Source organism: Hipposideros armiger, unplaced genomic scaffold (genome assembly GCF_001890085.2).
Source record: "Hipposideros armiger isolate ML-2016 unplaced genomic scaffold, ASM189008v1 scaffold_119, whole genome shotgun sequence".
Classification (NCBI taxonomy): domain Eukaryota; kingdom Metazoa; phylum Chordata; class Mammalia; order Chiroptera; family Hipposideridae; genus Hipposideros; species Hipposideros armiger.
The window spans coordinates 2,629,280-2,650,085 of NW_017731469.1; the positions used below are offsets into that span (position 1 = coordinate 2,629,280).

Consider the following 20,806-nt stretch of genomic DNA (forward strand, 5'->3'; position numbering starts at 1 on the left):
GTGTGTGTGTGTGTGTGTGTGTGTGTGTGTGTGTGTGTGTGTGTGTGTGTGTGTGTGTAGGTGGAGGGCTGGAAAATGAAAAGGGTGAAAAATGCAGGCCCCAGGCAAGACAGAAAGTGTGCGTGTGACTCTTGTATTTGTCTGCCCCTGGCCTCAAAGAGCCCACATCCACCAGAGGAAAACTGCTTTCAATATGGAGGCTCTGGAGCAGAGACAGCAAAGCAAGATATTAGAAACTCTTAAGTGCCAGCCCTCTTACATCAATGCAAAGTTTGAGGCTGGCTGGGGAGAAGATCAAGGCCTTATATCTAACAGAGAGGCAAGCAGATGATGGAGTGGACAGTGAGGGAGTGCAGGGGCACTAGTGCTACATGTGAGAGGTAAAGTCTGATCCCCTTTCCTCCATCATCCTAACTTCAATAGGAAACAAGTAGGCACTGGTTCTTAGATTTTGCCTTCCTCCCTGTTTATGAAAGGTTCAAGTGTGTGTGTGTTCCTGAAATAGAGTCGCCTTGACTCTGGGTACAGGGAGAAAACAAACTGTCTGACCCTGGTCTCCTGGTCTGTTTGAAGAGGGGCTTTTTGGAGCAGCTCTTCCGGGAGAGGCAGAAATCAGGTCCTTGTTTACTGAATTTTTGTGGACCAGCTACCACCTTCAGCTCAGGGATGGGGCCTGAGGTTAAGATCTAGGTCCTTGGCACCAGTCCAGAGGCATGGAGGTAACGGGAAACTCACGAATTGCCTAATATCCAAGTGAAAATGGCCATGGGAGCCTCAGATTGGCACAGTAGCTCCTTGTTCAAGGTAGCACTTTGAGTCTCATCAGCAAAGATTCTTCCCAGCAGCCCACTGTGCAAAGCCAGCAACGTGAGTCAGTATCTGGCTGCCATCACATATGATCGGCAACAATCAAAAAGCACTGTGCAGGCCGGCCGAGTGGCGCGATGGTTAAGAACTGGCTTGGGACACCAGAGGGCCCTGGTTCGGATCCCACATATGAGGGCCAGTGACACTGCCCTCTACAGCTAAGATGCTGAACTACAGCTCAACCTGGAGCTGGGCTGCCGTGAGTCACCGGCAATGGCTTAGGCTGCAGCCCCTGCTGCAGTGGGTTGCCATGGGCTACCGTGTGTGGCCAGCAGCCGCAGTGAGCAGCCAACAGCCGCAGTGAGCAGCCGTCCAGAAGCCGGCGACTGATCCGCCTCGCCCGGGAAGAGCGCAATGATGGTGCCAACTTGGGCCAGTGAAGCAACATCCTCCACAACTAGACTGAAGAACAAAACGACAGCAACTTGTCTGTTCCCCTTCCCCCAATTCCCCAGCGCTGTTCCCATCCCCCAATTCCCCAATAAAAATCTTTAAAAAAGTAAAGCACTGTGCTAAGGCCCAGTGATATTGTGGGAAACAACCATGACGTGACTCCATAGATGGTAGCTGCTACTACTTCCTGTGAGGTAGGGAAATACCATCGGCCCCTCCGTTGAATGTAGTAACTTAAAGATGGGCTTGCACCTAGCAGGCCTAATTGTCAGATGCCTGAGTCAGGTCTTGTGACATAGGAGGCAGCATGCAAAACTGGGGAGGCGGGTGGCTGCCATTTTGGACTGGGGCTTTCCTTTTCCCTTTTCCTACCAACCTGTAAGACACAGATGAGATGAGGACGGAAAACTCTTTACTTGGAGTTTTTTTTCCTTCTTTTCTGCTTTATTGACAAATATACTAAAGATCTTATATATGTGTTTGTGTGAGCCTCTCTGGACACAGTGGGTAAGAATTGGGGCGGGGGGGAGAGGGAGGATGCAGAGAGAGAAAAGGGAGGTGGAATTTAACAGTCTCATTACAGCCACTCAGAGCCCAACAAAGACTCCCTATTCGGTCTTCTGAATTTCTTGCAGCAGCCAAACAATCCCATTATATTACAAGCGTTATTACTCAGCTTGGAGATGGGAATGCTTCAAAATTAATGTCTGTGTGCCTACCAGCTCACTAATCAAAGCTTCCATGCCTCATTTTCCACCCTGGGGAGAGTCCTCAGTCTCTTTCAGTTTTATTGTGGCCAGCATGACATACCACACTGTGCAGGCCTGGGCTGCTGACCTTTTCTCTTGGCTGAGATCCAGATTTTCTTCTTAGTTCCAAATGCCAGTCCAAGTTTTCTGCAGGTGGTTTCTTCAGGATTGGTGCTTACATTTTTTTTTAATTGCTGACTGCTAGAAGGCTGAAATGTCCCTCAACAATCAATTTTCACTTCAGCCACAGAACCATTGGTCCAATGGGAGCATTAAACAGGAAAAGGAAAGACATTTCTAGGCTTGGCTTAAGAGATCTGAAAAGTGTAGCTAGGATTAACTGGACTGAGCAAAATGGAACCTGATTCCAAAAGAGGTGATCCAGGGTAGCGATGCCATTTCCAGCTTACTTCCTAGGTATATTTTGTCATGGAAATATTATCAATACTAGACAACCTGATGGCTGTGTATTTCTGGAAGGCTGTGTGTTTTTCCCCCTGGTCCTACTGCATGCAAACATAATCTCAAACAGTGTGCAGAAGTCTCTATAAAAGCATATTTCTCAGGTAAACTGTATATGTATAAGTTCAGTACAACAAGAAATTGTTTTAAACACTTTTGTGATCTTAAGGAATACATCCTACAATTTGTAACAACAGGTGGCACTCTTCTTAAATCAAAAGTAAAATGTTTGCAAAGAAGCAGTTATGTTATCAATACAAATTTAAAAATTTTCCCTGAATTCTTATACTTGGAAAATACTTGCCTTTGTATAACAGACCTATTGTGTGCTGTGTACTCTTAGCTTTCTGCCTACTACCTTTGAAAAATATTGCCTATGACATCATCTTACTCTTCCAAGAGCAACTGAGGGATTTTGGAGCATTCACAGCAAAAGTAAACAACAATAAAATCTCTCTGCTGCTATTTCATTTTAAAATTCAAGGACTAAGTAGAAATTTTACAAGTGAGATAGTCATTCATGTACACGGTATGGAGTATCATCAATTTTGATGATTAGAAAAAATTGTTTATCTCTAACATAGTTCTCTAGAAGCACATTTTCAGAGACAGACTACAACATATATGTGCTGTCTCAGATAATTTAGCTTGGAGGAATTAAGAGATACAGTCTCTGGTCTCTATACAGTCTCTATACAAGTTGACTTGAGAACTACAATTACAGAGAAGTATATCTTTTCTCCTATGATGTGTCACCCAATATGTATGTAACCAACTGGAGGATGGTGGTCTAGGCCATGGAGAACCTATTTCAAGGTTTGATCATGGGTGAATCAGAGAACCAAGGGAAGAGTACGAAAGGCCACACTATAATAGCAGAGAGAGAACAGGTATATTCATTATCACTGTCTATCTCCCCTTGTTTAATTTTAAATTCATCCGTGCTCCATCAAAATGCCTACACTAGTATCCAACACATAGTTGGCACTCAACAAATATTTGTTAAATGGATAAATAGAGGAGTGAATAGGTGCAAAGATGGAAAGACTTAGCTAGCTGGTTGGTTCAAAGGATGGATGTGTAGATAATGGGTGAATAAGTGCTGAGAAGCTTGTCTCCTGAAGAACCATTCCATGAATAGTATTTCAGCATTGGGGTCATACTCTTGCACACAGGACATGTGATCCAGAAGCAGCAGTGCTGGGCTGCCCTTGAGCATGGAGAATGATGAAGGAGCTGACATCAAGACTGTCTTCAACACGGGAAACCATAAGGATATAGTGTCCATGACAATATCAGACCATGGCCAGGGCTCCCTGATTCATCCTCCCAAATAGAGAATCATGGAGGTTATTAAAACCTGCAGATCTGTTGACAGTTATTAAAATCCAATTTATGGGAGTGAAATGGGTTAGTAAAATTATGTAGGTTTCAAGGGTATAATTCTATAATACCTCTTCTATATATTGCATTGTGTTCTCATAACCCAGAGTCAGTTCTCCTTCCATCACCATGTATTCGACCCCCTTTAACCTGATCTACCACCCCCTTTTGCTCCCCTTACCCTCTGGTAACCACTAAACTATTGTCTTTGTCTATGACTTTTTGTTTCTACATCTGTTTGTCTTGTTCCTTTGTTGTTTTCGGTTTTTTATACCACATATGAGTGAAATCATATGGTTTCTGACTTTTTCTGTCTGACTTACTTTACATAGCATGATAATCTCAAGATCCTTCCATGCTGTCGCAAATGGCAGTATGTCATCCTTTCTTATGGATGAGTAGTATTCCACTGTGTATATGTACCACATCTTCTTTATTTAATCATCTATTGAAGGATACTTTGGTTACTTCCATGTCTTGGTCACCATAAATAATGCTGCAATGAACATCGGAGTACATCTATCTTCACAGATAAATGTTTTCAGGTTTTGGGGGGTAGATACCCAAAAGAGAGATTGCTGGGTCATATGGTAATTTTATTCTTAGAGGAACCTCCATACTGTTTTCCATAGTGGCTGCACAAATTTACATTCCCACCAACAGTATATGAAGGTTCCTTTTTCTCCACAGCCTCTCTGACACTTGCTATTATTCATCTTGTTGATGATAGCCATCCTAACTGGTGTGAAGTTTTTATTTGCATTTCCCTAATAGCTAGTGAAGTTGAGCATTTTTTCATGTATCTGTTGGCTGTTTGAATGTCTCCTTGGGAGAAGTTTCTGTTCATGTTCTCTGCCCATTTTTAATTGAATTGTTTGGTTTTTTTTGTTGTTGTTGAATTGTATGAGTTCTTTATATATTTTGGATATTATCCCCTTATTGGAGGCGTGTTTGCAAATATCTTCTCTCGTTTGGTTGGTTGCGTCTTTATTTCGTCGATGGTTTCTTTTGCTGTGCAGGAGCTTTTTAGTTTGATATAGTCCCATTCATTTATTTTAGCTTTTACTTTCCTTGCCTTTGAAGTCAAATTCATAAAATCCTCTTTCAACCCAAGGTCCATAAGTTTAGTACCTATGTTTTCTTCTATGCAGTTTATTGTTTCTAGTCTTATGTTTAGGTCTTTGATCCATTTTGAGTTAATTTTGGTACATGGCGACAGGTAGCAATCTAGTTTCATTCTTTGGCACGTAGCTTTCCAATTCTCCCAGCACCATTTATTGAAGAGGCTTTCTTTTCTCCATTGCATGTTTTTGGTTCCTTTGTCAAAAATTATCTGCCCATAGAATGTGGGTTTATTTCTGGGTTCTCAATTGTATTCCACCGGTCTGTGTGTGTTTTTCTGCCAATACCCTGCTGTTTTGATTATTGTTGCCTTGTAGTATAAATTGAAGTCATGGAGTGTGATCCCTCTAGCCTTATTCTTTCTTCTTAGGATTGCTTTGGCTATTCGGGGTTTTTTGTGGCTCCATACAAACCTGATGATTTTTTGTTCTATTTCTTAAAAAATGCCATTGGGATTTTGATGGGGATTGCATTAAGTCTCAGATGTGGCGACAGCCTCCTTGTAGAAAAGACACTGCTCAAATAGTATAGAGTAACCTCTAAAGAAAATTGTGCACACCTCAGATTTTCACATGTCTTGGGATTCCATGTTTCTTCTCTTCTTTTGGGGTTTGGCTGCTACCTGCAATTCTTGAAAGGTCTACAATCTACCATGGTCCAATAGAGGAGGGAGTAGCAGAGACCAATGCCATTTATTAAAGGCTGGGAACTCAGGAGTTGCAAGACACAAAAAGAAATAATGTTTGGGGAGGGATAGGAGGGAAAAGGAGGAGGCGGCAAGGGTCATAGAGAAGATGGCAGGTAAGGGCAATTCTTTCCCATTCCGTCTTGTAAACTGAGAACACATCCTTGGGAAGTGCAGAGAAAAGTGTGAGATGACTGTGCCTTTATTCTAATTATAGGCTGGGGGAAAAAACCCACAGCTAATTCACCAGAGAGAAGGTCCTTCTCTGGACAGGTATATTTATAACTACTTTCTCAAATGAAAAGTAGGCAAGGGGTTTAGATTTTTGAAACAAGTCACAATCTATGATTTTTTAAAAGCAGCCTGAAATGAACCATGTACCGAGCAAGGCCTACCCTTGTGGTGGATGGGAAGCTGAAAGCCTGGAAGTAGTCTTTCAGGGAACCACCCCAAGGATCCAGCCACCTCCAAGAGCCTTTCAGAAACACCAAGAGCTGATAAGAATAGAAGCAGTGGACAGATAGATTGGCCTACAAGCGCAAAGGAAAAGGCTATGTGTTTTAGGTATCTCTGAGGTGAGGAGATCCCATCACCAAACAGTAGATGGAACATTATAGAGAAAGCCAGATTAGAGATCGTGAAGCTTCTAGACTAAGCAGCCATCCATCATCTGTGGAGTGCCAACTTCTCTAAGATACAGTCCTTCTGCCCTCCACCGCCTCAATAATATATCTATCTAGCCTACTTTTAGACACACAATACATCTTACTGAGGTGCGAGTTGACGTAGCGAAAATTACAATGCAGGTCAAAGGACTCAAGTCTAGATTGTCTATATTTCTGGAAGCAGTGGACAGACAGCCCGAAAAAAGAGCTCATAAACTTGCAGTCCTTTCTCTGTGACTTTAGACATAAAATCGCAACATGGTAGTGCCAGAAAGGTCCTTGGTCAAGCCCACTATCCCAATTTTATGATGGGAAAAAAAGCCTCAGAGCAGAGAAGGGACTTACCGAAGGCCACAATCCTAGCTGCCATTTTGGAACATGTTATACAATTTTGAGTTGAGTAATGGGAAGAATAAAATGAAATTATATGAATCCTCCTTCAAGGTGATCAAAATGTTTATGATGAACCCACATCTTATGAAAAGAGAAGTCTATTGCTAAAGTATTCAGAAGGCCAGTCTGTATTGATGCTTTCCTTTTTCGATTCTTTGAGTAAAGGTGTGGTATACACTGAATTTGAAAGTTCACAGTCAACTTAATAAGGGTTTGCAGCAGGAAATTAAGGAATGTAGAGATAAGTTTAGCGAAATGGAAAGGTTTGTTTTTCAATCAATGGTGTCTAAGAGGGTAAACATTTGAGTTCCTAATGACATGGTACTTGAACATAATATATGATTACCTTAATTACTAGAATCATCTTCTGAAAGCATCTTGATAGCACTTTTGGTTTAAGGTGATCAAGAGTGATTTCTGGTGATGCTCTGCCTGTTGGAGCTGTTAAATATTATAGGGCATGCCCAATAACTCAGAGTAAGAGCCAACTGGGAAGTGCTGCAAACAGCCTTACCAGCTAAGTTACTAGTAAACTCACTGCCATAATAAACCCTCACATTTGTCTAGCACTTTGTCATTTACCAAGGATGTTCACATTATTATGTCATCTGACCCCCATAGCTCTGTGAGAGTGATAGCTCTAAAATTACAGATGAAGAAATTGAGTCTTAGAAGAGACAGTAAATAATGGAGCTGAGCCTTTAACTTAGGTCTACCTGACTCAAAAGACAAGACCATTTACATGACATGAGGATTCCTTGTATCTTGTGAATGTTTCTTAAAGCTTAGCAGCCTGAAGCTCTATTGCCTAGCGTGGTCCCTGTACATTGCCGACACAGGAACTATCATAGAAATAGAACTGAAACCAAAGTCAACCACAGCATTCTTAAGCATCTTTTCATTGTGTTGACCAAGCCTGAAGTTGGGCACTCTATCCAATAAGTCAATTTGGAAACTTATCATACCACACCTCAACAAGAAATTAATTTACAGATTTATGTCTGTCTGCTATATGCAGTCATGAAATTATCTATTCCACACAGACTCCTTTTCACAGGGGTTCGCTGTCATCATGTTGCAGACTGCATTAGAATACAGGATGTTGGCTGAGACATTAAACTAATTTTAAGATCTGGACCCAAATGTTATGAGGGCTTTTGTTACACTGAGTTTTATCTGCATCAAAGTGGGCATGCACTTTATAGCAGCAGATGGAAAGCCAAGGAGGTCTCCACCTGTGAGGCCCCCATCTCTTACACATAATTCACAGAGAGCTAAATAATTGAGAGCTGAGTGTACCAGAACCATCACCATGGGGCCACAACATTCATATGGAGAAAACTTCCTCTTGTCAATCTCTCTGGCTTTCCTTCTGCACTCCCCCACCCCAGTCTTATTTCTTCCTCCCCACTACAATTGTGGACAACAATTGTAGATTTTAGCTGAAGTATGCCAAGCAAACACGAATAAGATTGATTTTTTTTTCAGATATTTGAGTTTCATTTGATGTGACTGCCTGGAAAAGCACTCACGGAGTATCTGCCTGTGATGTCTGGGAATGCTAGACACTACTTGAGATGCTTCTGTTGGAACCATCTCAAATTGATCCTGGGTCAATTTATTTGTAGTGCTTTGGTCTGTTTAAAGACTATTACTGGGCTGTGAGGAGGGGAGGATACAGTGATCCACATAAGACCCATATGTGGTTAGAAAACAAGTTGGTTTTTATACATATGCACATAGGCATACGAGGTACTGAACACCTTGCAGAAAGCCAGAGATGGACAAGTGCTCTGAATTAACCTTGACAGAGGGACTGGAGAAGGCAGGATTCCAGGTGCTTGGGTTTTCCAGGCTGATAATGAGTAATCAGGTGTGAGTTTACCATTTTAGGCATTCAGAAATAGGCTTATCTTTCCTCACGTTCCATTTCCAAATCTAAGTAGACTAATGAGCTTGCTTTTCTCATGAAAGGTGCATCTTTTTGGAAGTGGCAGGCAGCAGAGAGGACTCTGGCACTAAGCAAATGTAAACATGAAAAAATGAGGAACTTTTTGGAGATTAATATAAGTGTCAGCCAAACCTTTCTGGAACGGTGACAGTACTCCAGGTGGACAGAGGCTATGGAACAGAGAGCCTTATGATGGGGGGTGTCCTTCAAAGAGCTGGATCTCACCTCTGTCAAACTACTGTGCTACCTAAAAATGATTTTGGAAATGATCAATTGATTTGGAAAGAAAAGGAAATGATTAAAAGGCCTACTCAAGCCTGGGAGATGTGGGATAGGAAATTGGCTCTGCTTGGCAGCCTAGTTATAGGTTCCAAAGAGGAGCAGCTTCTCCTTTAGGTAGCCAGCCCTACAATGCAGGCACCAGTTAACTGAGAGATATTCTTGGGTGTTCAAGGCCAGCCTGTGGTTGGGTCATCCTGTACCTGTGATTGTTCTGGATTCCTTAGTTGTCTCATCCGAGCCGCCATTTAACAGCATAAGGCCAGTACCACTATGTCCCCTGGGGATCCCTTCAGGGTCAAGTCCACACTCACCCTCTGATGGGTCCTGATCCCTGTGCTTCACACCTTCTGCTCCTATGCCGAGCCCCAGAGTAGGGTGTGGCATGGTTAAGGATAAAGAAAGGTACCAGCTGGCTGGCTGAAGGCCATGTTGGATATGAAGGAGTCAGCCTGTATCTATAGCATGGCTGGCCTCCTTGAAAGCATCAAAGAGGAGAATCTGGTTTAAAGAAAGAACGAGAGAATAAGGGAGACAGAGGGAGGAGGATAAGGAGGAATAAAAGTATCATACCTCCCAGAGTCATCCCTGCTTCATAGCATTTCCGGAGACGGCAAGATGGACAATTTTTCCTTCGGAATTTATCGATGGTGCAATCATTTCTGCTGGCACACAGGTACTTCTGTTTCCCTGGGAGAACAAAGAGTAGACAGCCCTGTTAATATGTTTCTGGAGTCTCCTTCCTTGAGTGTTTGTAGACAGAAAGGGTGTGAAGGTATATCCCGCTAGATGAAGCGGTGGCCAGAGATGGCCCTGAACAGTTTGATGACACAGAATTGAACTATTAAACCAGATTGATTTTATTCGATGCTATGTTGTTTGGTTTTCAAAAGGATGAACGATTCAGGTCCTGATGGCACCTCCTTTCTTAGGATTACTCACTGATTTTAAAAATAAGATGTCCTATCTTATCTAAAAGCCAAGAATGCCTCAGAGAAAATGATCCATGGTAGAATTTGTCACTCCTTTGGCATGGCACAGCACAGATTTGGGCCCGGGTAAATGGTTTCTCCTCCTGATGGCTGTAATTATGCATAAGATCATACTTGAGCTAATAAGATGCTGAGTTTTCATAGTATATATATAGGTAAAACTTCTATAAAAGAGAACTTCATGCAGTTTCCAGTTGTGTTTAAATTGCTCGTGATCATACCCCCAGTCCTGCGGGTTATAAATATCGAACAGAGAAAAGGCCCATTCTTTGTGAGGTGGATCACAGCAAGTGAAAGGAAGTTCTCTCTGAAGAAAAATGATCAGTGTCACATACACCTTCAGTTGTCACAGGTACAAAGAAACATACATACACAGACACACACACATACATGCTCAGACCCAGAGATCCCCAGGAGCACAGCTGTTCAAAGAAAGAAATGGAGCTCCACTCAAAAACATCTATTTCACTCAATACTTTGCCTCCTTGCTCCTAGTATAGGACAGGCACACAGTAGGTCCTCAATAAGATATATTTGCAGAGTCTTTCATATGAAGGGCCAAAGTATTACAACTAACCAAGAAATAACAAAAAATAATGGTCCCTAATACCTCTACCCTCTCTTTTTAAGATAATAACTTACTGGAACACTGTCTCTTATAACTGGAGTCATTGGGTCTCCTCTTTGTTTTCAAAAGCCCTTAAAAAAAATCAGGGCTTTTAATATAGTGTCAGAGAGGCACTGTTATTGCAAGCCATGTACATCATATGCATAAACAAGATGCTTATACACGTGTATATTTATGGATGTGTGAATGCACAGGTGTGGTATGTGTACATGCGGGGTTTCTGAATTATCGTTGTGCATATATATATATATATATATATATATGATCACATAAAGCACATTACACACTAGAACATACAAATACATACATATGGCACATGTTTCTATTCAAGTAGAAGAACTTTAAATGTCAAAATGATGCATAATAGTGACAGAGCTGGTTGAAGTTTCAAAGACACATATGGAAGGAATCTCCTAAAAATATGACTGTGACTCATCTATACAGTTTGGATTAGGAACTGAGATGGGAGATGCAACAAAGAGTCTCGAAAGGTTGTTTTCAATCCACTTCTCTCACCTGAATTATCAACTTCCCCAAATGAGGCATAGCCAATGTACAATCACTGGGTTGCTCTTATTTCTTTCCTATTTATTCTACTTCTCCAATATAGCTGAAGTTATCAGGGTTCTTAGTAATAACAGTGAATTAAAACAAACTATAACATAATAACATATATATTATACATACTTATTTATACATTAACTACAAAACATAATGACATAAAATAACAATAAATTAAGACATAAAATAAAAAACTTCCTCCTATTTGCTTAGCTTACAAAGGGTAATAACAATCAAGACAAAGTATGACAGGGATTATTATAACCCCGTTATATAGCTGAAGAAAATGATGCACATTAAGATAAAATTGACCTGCCTGGCATCACACTGTTGGTTTGCTCCAAATCATAGTCCATAAGGCTATGAATCTCACACATTGGGAAGAATTTGCAACGCTATTTAGTCACACAACACCCACGCCTCTGTACAAGGCTTGATTCCCCTCTGTAGCATCCCTGCAAAGTGGTTGCCCCACCTTTTCTTGAGTTGCAGCTCACCCCATTTCCGAACCCTGTTATAAGGCTCTTCTTTCTAGAAAACTCAGTATCTGTCTCCTTGTAGCTCGGACCCATTGGGTATAATTAGAAATACATACAAATACATTGGGTTCTAAACCACCTTAAAGTGTTTTAATAAAATGCCCCAATGTGATGCTCGACTCCTCAGTTATGGAAATGGACACAAAGCATTGAAATGATGTGCCCCAAGCCCCAAGGAGTTGATGGTAGAGCCAGCACAAAATGTGGCCACTGCATCCAGTGGCAATATGTTGGGGGTGGGTATAGACAGAGCACTCTGAGGTCATTAGGTGTCTTTGTTCATTGTCTAGTAAGGGTATGCATGGCCTTGTGGATGTCTTTTCTGTATTCAGTTGACAGAAGAAGCGTGTAAGTGGGACCTGGGCCTGCTCCGGGGTGGTCCTAGAAGGTCCTTTGTACTCATGCTATAGCTTAGGTGACTGCATAATGCGGAGAACACAAATGCCTATCCACCTCCTTCTCAGATTCTACAAACATTACACCCAGCTCATTGACACCTTTGACTTCCAACAGCAAAAGTGTATCAACAACCTATAATAAGTCTCATAAAAAATATTACTGTGAAATCTCTGGCAAAAGACAAAAATTCTCCCTGTTGAAGGAGGTAAGTCTACACTCTAGAACTGCAAACACTGCACATTTAAATACTTAATAGTGCTCTTATTGGAACAGTCCCAAACCTTTGACTACCATGAATGGTCACAGAATAGGCTGGCATGAGGTCTTCAGCATGCCACCTGGCTCTGAAATCCTTGACTGCCTGATGGTGTTCTGCATCTTTGTGGTCCTATTCTTCCTCATACACCTTGAGTATAATTCAAAGCTCTAGCAGGAAAAGAGGTCATGAGGCAGCTTTCAGATATTTTCTCCACAGACACCCCATTTCAATTGTTTTCTTTCAGCCCCATTGGGGGTGCCATACAGTATGAGTTGAGGTCAGTGTCTGATTAGGTTTCTTCCAGTTTGTGCATTCTGAAAAATCCTATTTGGGGCAGAGGAGGTAAGGCCAGGAAGTTACCCACCATCTGTGGGGTCGCATCATTCAAATGAGGAGAGTGTTGTTGGGTCATCACCTTCACTATGAACCTACAGAGAAGACAGAAGAATATAGGACTACTCATACTTTCTAAATAGAGTATTACTGCAGGGCCTATGTGAACAAAACTAAAAAGCTTTATTGAGATATGTAAAGAGGACCTGGATTAAATGGAAGAATGTACAGTGTTCCTGGATGGGAAGGTGCACTACTGGAAGGGTGTCAGCTTTTCCCCAAGTAAATCTATATTTCAAACAACACAAACAAAAACTTGACCAAATAATCCCAAGTTCATCTGAAGAAATAAAATGTGTGATATTACCAAGATATTTTTGAAAAAAGTGATGAGGCTTTTCCTACCAGACATTTAAGTATTATAATGCCATAATACTTACAACAGTTTGGTGTTGACTCCAGCATAGATTGATCAGTGGAACATACTAGAAAAGCCAGAAACAATCTGTGTATGGAATACGTCATTCTAAGTCAGTGAAGAAAGGATGATTTATTCACTAAATGGTGTCAGAGCAAATGATTAATCATTTGGAAAAGACAATAAAGTTAAATTACTAGTTGAAACCAAAATAAATTCCAGATGGATTAAAGATGTCAGTGAAAAAAGCAAATACAAAAGGAAGTCAACTGAAGTGTTACTGGAAAATATAGGTGAAAGTTTCAAATTTCTTGAAGGTAGAAAAGGGCTTTTTAAAGCATGACAATGAAGACAACATAAGAGAACATGTTGATAGACTTGACTAGAAAACTTTTAAACTTTCTAATGTGAAGTAAACATAATAATAAAATTTAAAGACAACCACAGACTAAGAAAAACATACTGCCATGAAGTACAATATATAAGATGAGTGGTCAATTTCCATGATATATGAAGAACAATACAATAGAAAAATGGGAAACAGACATGAACACGCAATTAAAAGAAGTACAAATGATCAATAAACATATGAAAATTGTTCCATTTCAAATTCACTCAAAATCATAGAAGTGCAAATTAAATAAGACATCATTTTCACAAGTCAGGTTGGTAAAGGATAAATACTAAGTATTGGTGAAGAGGTATTGCTGATGGAAGCATAACTTTTTGGAGGGCAATTTTGCAATAGATCAAAAAATTAAAATATGTATAACCTTTAACCAGTATTTCCACTTCTTGGAATGTTTCATAAGAAAATAATCAGTTAAGCACAAAAAATAAGTTTAGCGTAGCATAAGTTAAACAGAATGTTGGAACATTTAAATGCCCAACATTAGGGGAATGATTAAATTATCCCATATTTACGCAAGGGAATGCTGTGCAGTCAATGTCTTTTTGTTTTTAACTTGAAAGGATGCTCACAGTATGCTGTTTTGCTAAAACAACCACAAAAAGAAGCTACCAAACAACATATTTTATTGAATCCCACTTTTAATACTTAAGGCTTTAGAGCACGTCTATTCAAGTTTTTGTTTTCCTTTGCAATGGACCTTTGTTTTTTACTAGTGAAACATTACAAAGAAGCCCCATATAAAAAAAAAAACAGATAAAATTAAACATAATCTGCCTGAAGAAGACACAGGACACTTAGAACTCCTGTTGGACCTCTCCTTTCTCCCCTTCTGTGCAGCCTTAGCATTGGGGTACACCTTAGAGAAACTCTACAGGACTCCCCAGGATTTGTGGAAAAGTTTACAAACCTACGAATTTAGTCCAACCCTCATATCTCCTATTTTACAGGTTAAGATACTGAGACTTAGAGATGGAAGAAGCTTGCTTAAGGCCACATTACAAGTGAAATCAAAATAGGAACAAAAATGCAGGTATCTATCATTATTATTTAAATAATAAACTCCTTGAATGTCAGAAGAATCAAGGATCATGATCATCTAGTCCAAAGGTCGCCAGACTTTTGAGATGGAAGAGCCGCCAGGGGTCAGCAAACTGCAGCTCACAAGCCACATGCGGCTCTTTCTACGTACATGGGGCTCTGAAGTCAAATTGAAAATGAAAATAAAACTATCATAGTTTCATTTATAATATTACTTTAAATTTTCCTTATTTGTAAAAATATATTTATGGCTCTCGAATAATTTTTGAATTGTTGTGAGGGACAGAATTGGCTCTTCCAGGGGTCGGCAAAGTTTTGAGACGGAACATACCCAAAGAGCAGCGTGTGGCTGGCGATCCACAGTTTGCCGACCCCTGGGCTAGTTCAACACTCTCATTTTGCAGATGGGGGAAACTGAGACCCAGAAAACAGAATGGACCTGACCAAGATTAAACAATGAGTCAATGGCAGTGATGGTATAACAAACTGGGTCTCCTTGCCCACTATAATATCTGCACAGCTGCTTTATTATTTCAAAATCATTGTCATGTTCATTACCTTGCTGAGTCTTTCTTCAAAGTAGGAAGGGTACAGACCATTACCCTCAATTTATACATGAGGAAACCTGAGATACAGAGTGCTTACTGATACCAAATAATACAGCCCAGCTTCAATCTAGGCTGCTGTGAGAATATTTTATGTGGCTCTCTCCTGACTTACCTAGCCTGTACGGTCTACACCTACCCACTGCCTCCTCAAAGTGTCAAGGAGGAGGAATACTTGACTTCTCTGGGGAGAGGCTCAGAGAGGCTGAGCGACTCACCCACAGTCATCAGGTAGTAAGTGGCAGAAGCAGGATCAGAAGCCAGGTCTGCATGACGTGTGGTCTTGATGCTGGGCCTTGGTGTTGTGGTATCGCTTCTGACATTGGCCCTGACACTACGCTTCCAAGACAGGCGTTGCAGAATAGTAAAAGCGCACAGAGCAGAAAAGAGGAAGATGTGAGGAGCAGCCTCGCTGTCTCACTGAACCATGTGACCTGGTGCATGTTTCCACTTCTCTCTTGGTTTCCTTGATCTGTAACTAGAAGGGAATGAGGGAGGCATGAAGAGATCCGTAGCAACCTAAGTGAGGGTTCAGAAATCTTCTGTTCGTATCCTAGTTTCTGCTGGGTGTCTCAGAGTCCACTCAAGGAGGACTGAGGCCAATGTGCATTTCTATCCTGTTTTTCCAATCTCAACTCTCTGGACTCTAAAAGCTTCCCCTGCAAAACAAAAACACTACCCTACAGACAGGAGTGGCTAAGTGCCTCTTTCCTGAGTGACCTACATAGACAGGAACAAGCCCGAGGCCTATTTAGGCTCAAGTATGTTATGGACATAACTTGCTTTGTGGTTGAGGCAGCCTAGAACCTCTGCCCTAATCACCAAGGGCTCTCTTCTTTTTTAAAGATTTTATTGGGGAAGTGGAGGGGAACAGCATTGGGGAATCAGGGAGACAACTTGCTGTCCTTTTGTTCTTCAGTCTAGTTGTGGGGGACATCGCTTCACTGGCCCATGTTGGTATTGTGATCATTGCGCTCTTCCCGGGTGAGGAAGTTGCTCACCGGCCATTGGACGGCCACTCACGGTGACTCACGGCAGCTCACGAAAGCTCATGCCCACTGCTGGCCAGCCCCACTGCAGCCTATGCCATCGCCAGTGACTCATGGCAGCCAAGCGCCAGGTCAAGCTTTTGTTCACCATCTTAGCTGTAGAAGGCGCAGCGTCACGGGTCCTCATATGGGATCTGAACCAGGGCCCTGCTGCTCAGAGCTGGCGTCCCAAGCCAACTCCTAACCAACGCGCCAACTTGGCTGGCCCAAGGGGCTCTCTTCTTTGAAAACCAATCCCAAGCATTGTTGATTCCCAGTCAATTTTTTCTCCCAGGATACTGCTCTTGAGCCTGTGAAACAGGCTAGACAACTCGAGACACAAAGTCTGAACCCTCCAAATGTCAAGTCTTCTGTGAAAAGGACGCATAAAGTAACAGAGTCCCAGTGATTCCGAAAATGTGACCATTTCCTCACCTGTCCCACCCACCTACAAAGATAGGTGGGGGTTCACTCAGTACAATGGATGGACCCTTGGCTAATGCTCTACAGGGTGGCTTCTTGCGAGTGGTTATAAACTCATGATCACTCATGTTTCTTTTGACCTTATGATTAGACCTAATGAGAGGAAGCAACAATCAAGCCCCGACTCCTCTTTTTGGCTTTTACTACCTTCCATAATCTGGTCCAAGCTCCATAAAATAAAATGTAGAGAGCACTGGACTGGGAGTCAGAAGTGCAGTTGTCAAATCCAGGCTCCAACTGGCCACAGGCAAGCCTGAGCCTTGATTCCTCATCTAAAAAATGAGAATAAAAATAATGGACTTGTCTACCTCATAGAGTTATACAAAACAAATGATAGAGAATGCATGTGAAAGTGATCTGGAAAAGGGAAAATATTAGATACATTAGAAGAGCTCTGTAATGTTGCCAAGTCTGCCTTGTCTTCTACTTCCCTCCACCAGCAACACTCTTTCTACTATGCTGCTTTCTTCACTGGCCCCTGCCCTGGTCACAAACATTCCATCTTCTGCTCCTTGCCCCCAACACATACGTACACACACACACACACACACACACACACACACACACACACACACCCCTGTGCTAAAGTGACCCCTGCAGTGTTCAGCTCCACACCAGCTTCCCAAGCTGTTCATATAGGTCTCCTGCTTCAAGGACACAGGAAACAGAAGGAGGTAAGGCTGACAAGTTATTAGATTGTCAGAAAAGTCATGACATATTTTTTCTATGTTTTTCATTACAAAAATACATCATGACTTTTCTGACAACCCAATAGATGGTGGTTAGGCCACGAATAGCCTTGAATGCCATGCTATGCAGTTTAAACCTTAACACAGTGAAGTATTTGAACCCATCATTGAGCTCAAACATAGAATATGTTTAATAACTATCTCCTGATGGTTAAAGAATAATCTTTGCATGCACACCTACTATGTTCCAGGCAGTATTCTAAGAAACGAGGGAAACAACAGAGAATAATGCAGTCAAAGACCTTGCCTTCAAGTTCAGTGATCTTTGGGTGGAAACAGACAAGGAATAAATAAGTGATAACTAACACACAATAACGATTTAAAAACTTTATACCATGCACAGGTATTGCCTATTCTCTATATACATTAAAATAATCACAACTCTGTTATAAACTTCCCTGCGACCTTGACATAAATCCTTTTCCCTCTCTGAACTTTAGTATCCCCATCTACAGAAAAAGGGGGCCAGGTTACATAGTATTTCAGAGAGGAACCAAAGAGGGCTATTCCCAGCACATTCTAATTCCTAATCTATAGAGTCACCATTCACAGGAGGTGGTTGCCTGTTTACCATATGGTGTAACTAGGAAAGCTACTCTGCTCATAGGGTCAGAGCAAGGTCTCTGCTATTGAAAAAAAAAAAGCCAATTGACAAATGCCTACTGAAGGCCCAGTAATCCAGCCCTATACTTAAGTGTGTAGAGGAGAATGAGCAATCATAGTCTTGCCTTTTAGGAGCTTGCAATCTAGTGGGAGATAAAATAAATACACATGAAGCAGTGATAATACAGAAGAGTGTAGGAGAATTCTGGAATGGGGCCAGGAGGTAGACATAGGTCATGGCTTGACTCCAATGGCTCACTGTGAGGCTTTGGGTGAATCATTGCGTTCCTTTGAGCCTTAATTTCTTCATATACATAAAGTTATGGGGGAACGTGATGAGGAGGGGAATTCAGTAATCTCTCAATAAAGTAATATCCAGTACAGAGGTTAAGAGACTATGAGGCATAGACTGGGAAACTGCTATCACCTGTTCTTAGCTATGTGGTCATTGGACAAGAAGGATGGTGTGGTAGCAGGACCACAGACTTAGGAGTCAGAGGGACGGGGTTATGAAGCCCAGCAATGGGCCTTCCTCGTCATGGCAAATAGCATAACATCCCGGAGTCGGTTTCCTCCTTTGTAAAATGGGGTCACATCATCCACCTTTGCAGAGCCATGAGAATTCAGAATAACCTATGTGACGCATGTGGCAAATTTGAGGTACTTGATAAACAAGTGCTGTTTGAATAGTGTGCATTCTCCTGGAATCACATGGGATGTGGGAAGAGCTGAGTAAGGCTGAAGTTCCTGCTGAAACCTTTATTGTGTAGCACTTAAGATCTGCACTTAATGTTATTTACTTATCAAGTGCTCCACTTAAATAAAGAGCTTTAATCAAATTATTCAAATGTTTCTTCCTAAATAGTTCTACAAAATGCACCTGAGATCAAACGTGAAAACTGAAATTTAATCTGAGGCTCAAACACCTGCATTGTGCTCTCCTTCTGGGTGCTGTTCTGATTTGATTTATTTCCTGAAAATTCAAATACTCCTTATTAAGATGATTAGAGTTTAGACCTTACTAAAACACATGTTTCTTTACAACATTAAAGACAGAGAGAGTGTGTGAAAGGGAGGAAAGGAGGTAAGGGTGGGGAGAGAGGGAGGGAGGGAGAGACAGAGAGAGAGAGAGAAGTAGAAAAGAGGAGTTGAAGGAATGAAGAGGAAAGAAGAGAATAAGAGGATAAAGAGGAGGAGGAGAGGAAAAAGAAAGTCAGGACGAAGTGACTGAGGTGGGGAGGAGGAGAAAAAGAAAATAAACAGAAAAAGTATATAGAAAGAGAAACCCAAGCCTGGGTCCCAGTAAGGACCTAATGAGATCTGTGACAGCTTCAAGAAAAGCTGGATCAATAGTACCTATGGTGTCACTGTCATCCCTACTGAGGGTGGAAACATTCCTGATTGGAGGAGGAGAGATGTGAGCCTGCATCCCAATAATTTAATAGCCATCTTCTCAAAATATCTCCCAAGGAAGGAATCTTGAGTGGCTTCTCCTTAGGGAGTCATACTGTGATGGATCTAGAACACTAAAGAAAGCTAAATTTCTTTGCAATTCTAAGAAAGCCCTACAAAGTGGACACAAGTTTGAGATGGGACACACACACAGAAGAACCAGTGGAAACTACAGAGAAAGGAGCCAGTGTGGTGTGGTAGGGAAAAGTGGGGCATTGTAGTTCTACATTTTGTATTCAAATCCCTGCCCTGCCTCTTACTAGCTGGAACTTGGAGCAAGTTACTTGACTTCTCTGGACCTAAATTTAGCTCACTGTAAAATACAAATAGTAACCCATATGTCTGGCTGCTGGGACATTTAAATGAAATAATGTGTGTAAAACAACTAGCACATGTCTGGCCCTCATAGGTGTTCACTAAATATCGAGAGGAAGAGAAAGAGGAGTAAATCATTGAGTTTTTAGAAATAGGACCTAGGAGAGAATGTACAAAGAATTGGACAAAGATGGTAACAGTTGTTATATAATGTCATCAGTAGAGGAAATAATAGGATGATAATAATCTGTATAGTGAGAGAAATGCTTAGAGCCTGCAAATGTTAAGTTAAACTCCTCAGATAAAAGAAAACTTAAGAGAAGTTGCATTTCACTTAAGGCATAATCTTTATGAAAACACAGAATTTTAGTCAGTGAACAAAGCACAGGTGCAGCATTCCAGGAAGAGGGGCGATCTATTTGAAAAGGCATGGAGGTTGGAAAGAGCCCAGATTGGCTCATGAAACAGGCTGTGAAATTAATGACTTGTTATTCATCAAAAACTCTAAAATAGTCAATCAGTCTTGACTATATGACATTGATTCCATCCATGTTTCTTTTTCCTTTCTACTAAACACAAAGGTTTTCTTTTTACAGATTCCTTAACATGGCCAAACAGGGTTTGACTGTTCCGTCCCACAACCTCTGCTTTGGCCTGCATTTTGGTGATTACTCCCAGAAAGATCAATTGCTGGAACTGACCAATAGGTGTGGCCAGGAAAATGACATCTAGAGTCTAGTGTTCGCATGCTGACTGCTTAGTTAAGCCACTACTGGCCTTTACCTTCCAACCATCAGAGAATAAGTCAGGGAGACTGCAACCATTGAGAAAGGCCCACCCATACCATCCATTTGCCATAAAGGTAATGTATTTTCTGTCTGTAAACTTGAATTCCCCAAAAGAATTCTCATAAAAAATGTTGAAATCAATTGAATTATTAACAAAAATAATGGACCCTGACAAAATGAGAAGTCTCTCATTGATCTTAAAATTATTCTATAATGTAAGACCCAAGAAGAGTAAATAAATTAGTATTTTCCATT

At 41.3% G+C, this 20,806-nt stretch overlaps 1 protein-coding gene across 1 annotated transcript in view; it reads right to left on the reverse strand.

Annotated features, from left to right (window-relative positions):
- The window catches only part of AR (androgen receptor), a 192,443-nt gene that overhangs the window by 42,103 nt on the left and 129,534 nt on the right, over positions 1-20,806 (reverse strand). The window contains exon 3 of the mRNA XM_019647975.1: positions 9,523-9,639. Coding sequence (XP_019503520.1) covers positions 9,523-9,639 — 117 coding nt within the window. The remainder of the gene's footprint in view (positions 1-9,522; positions 9,640-20,806) is intronic.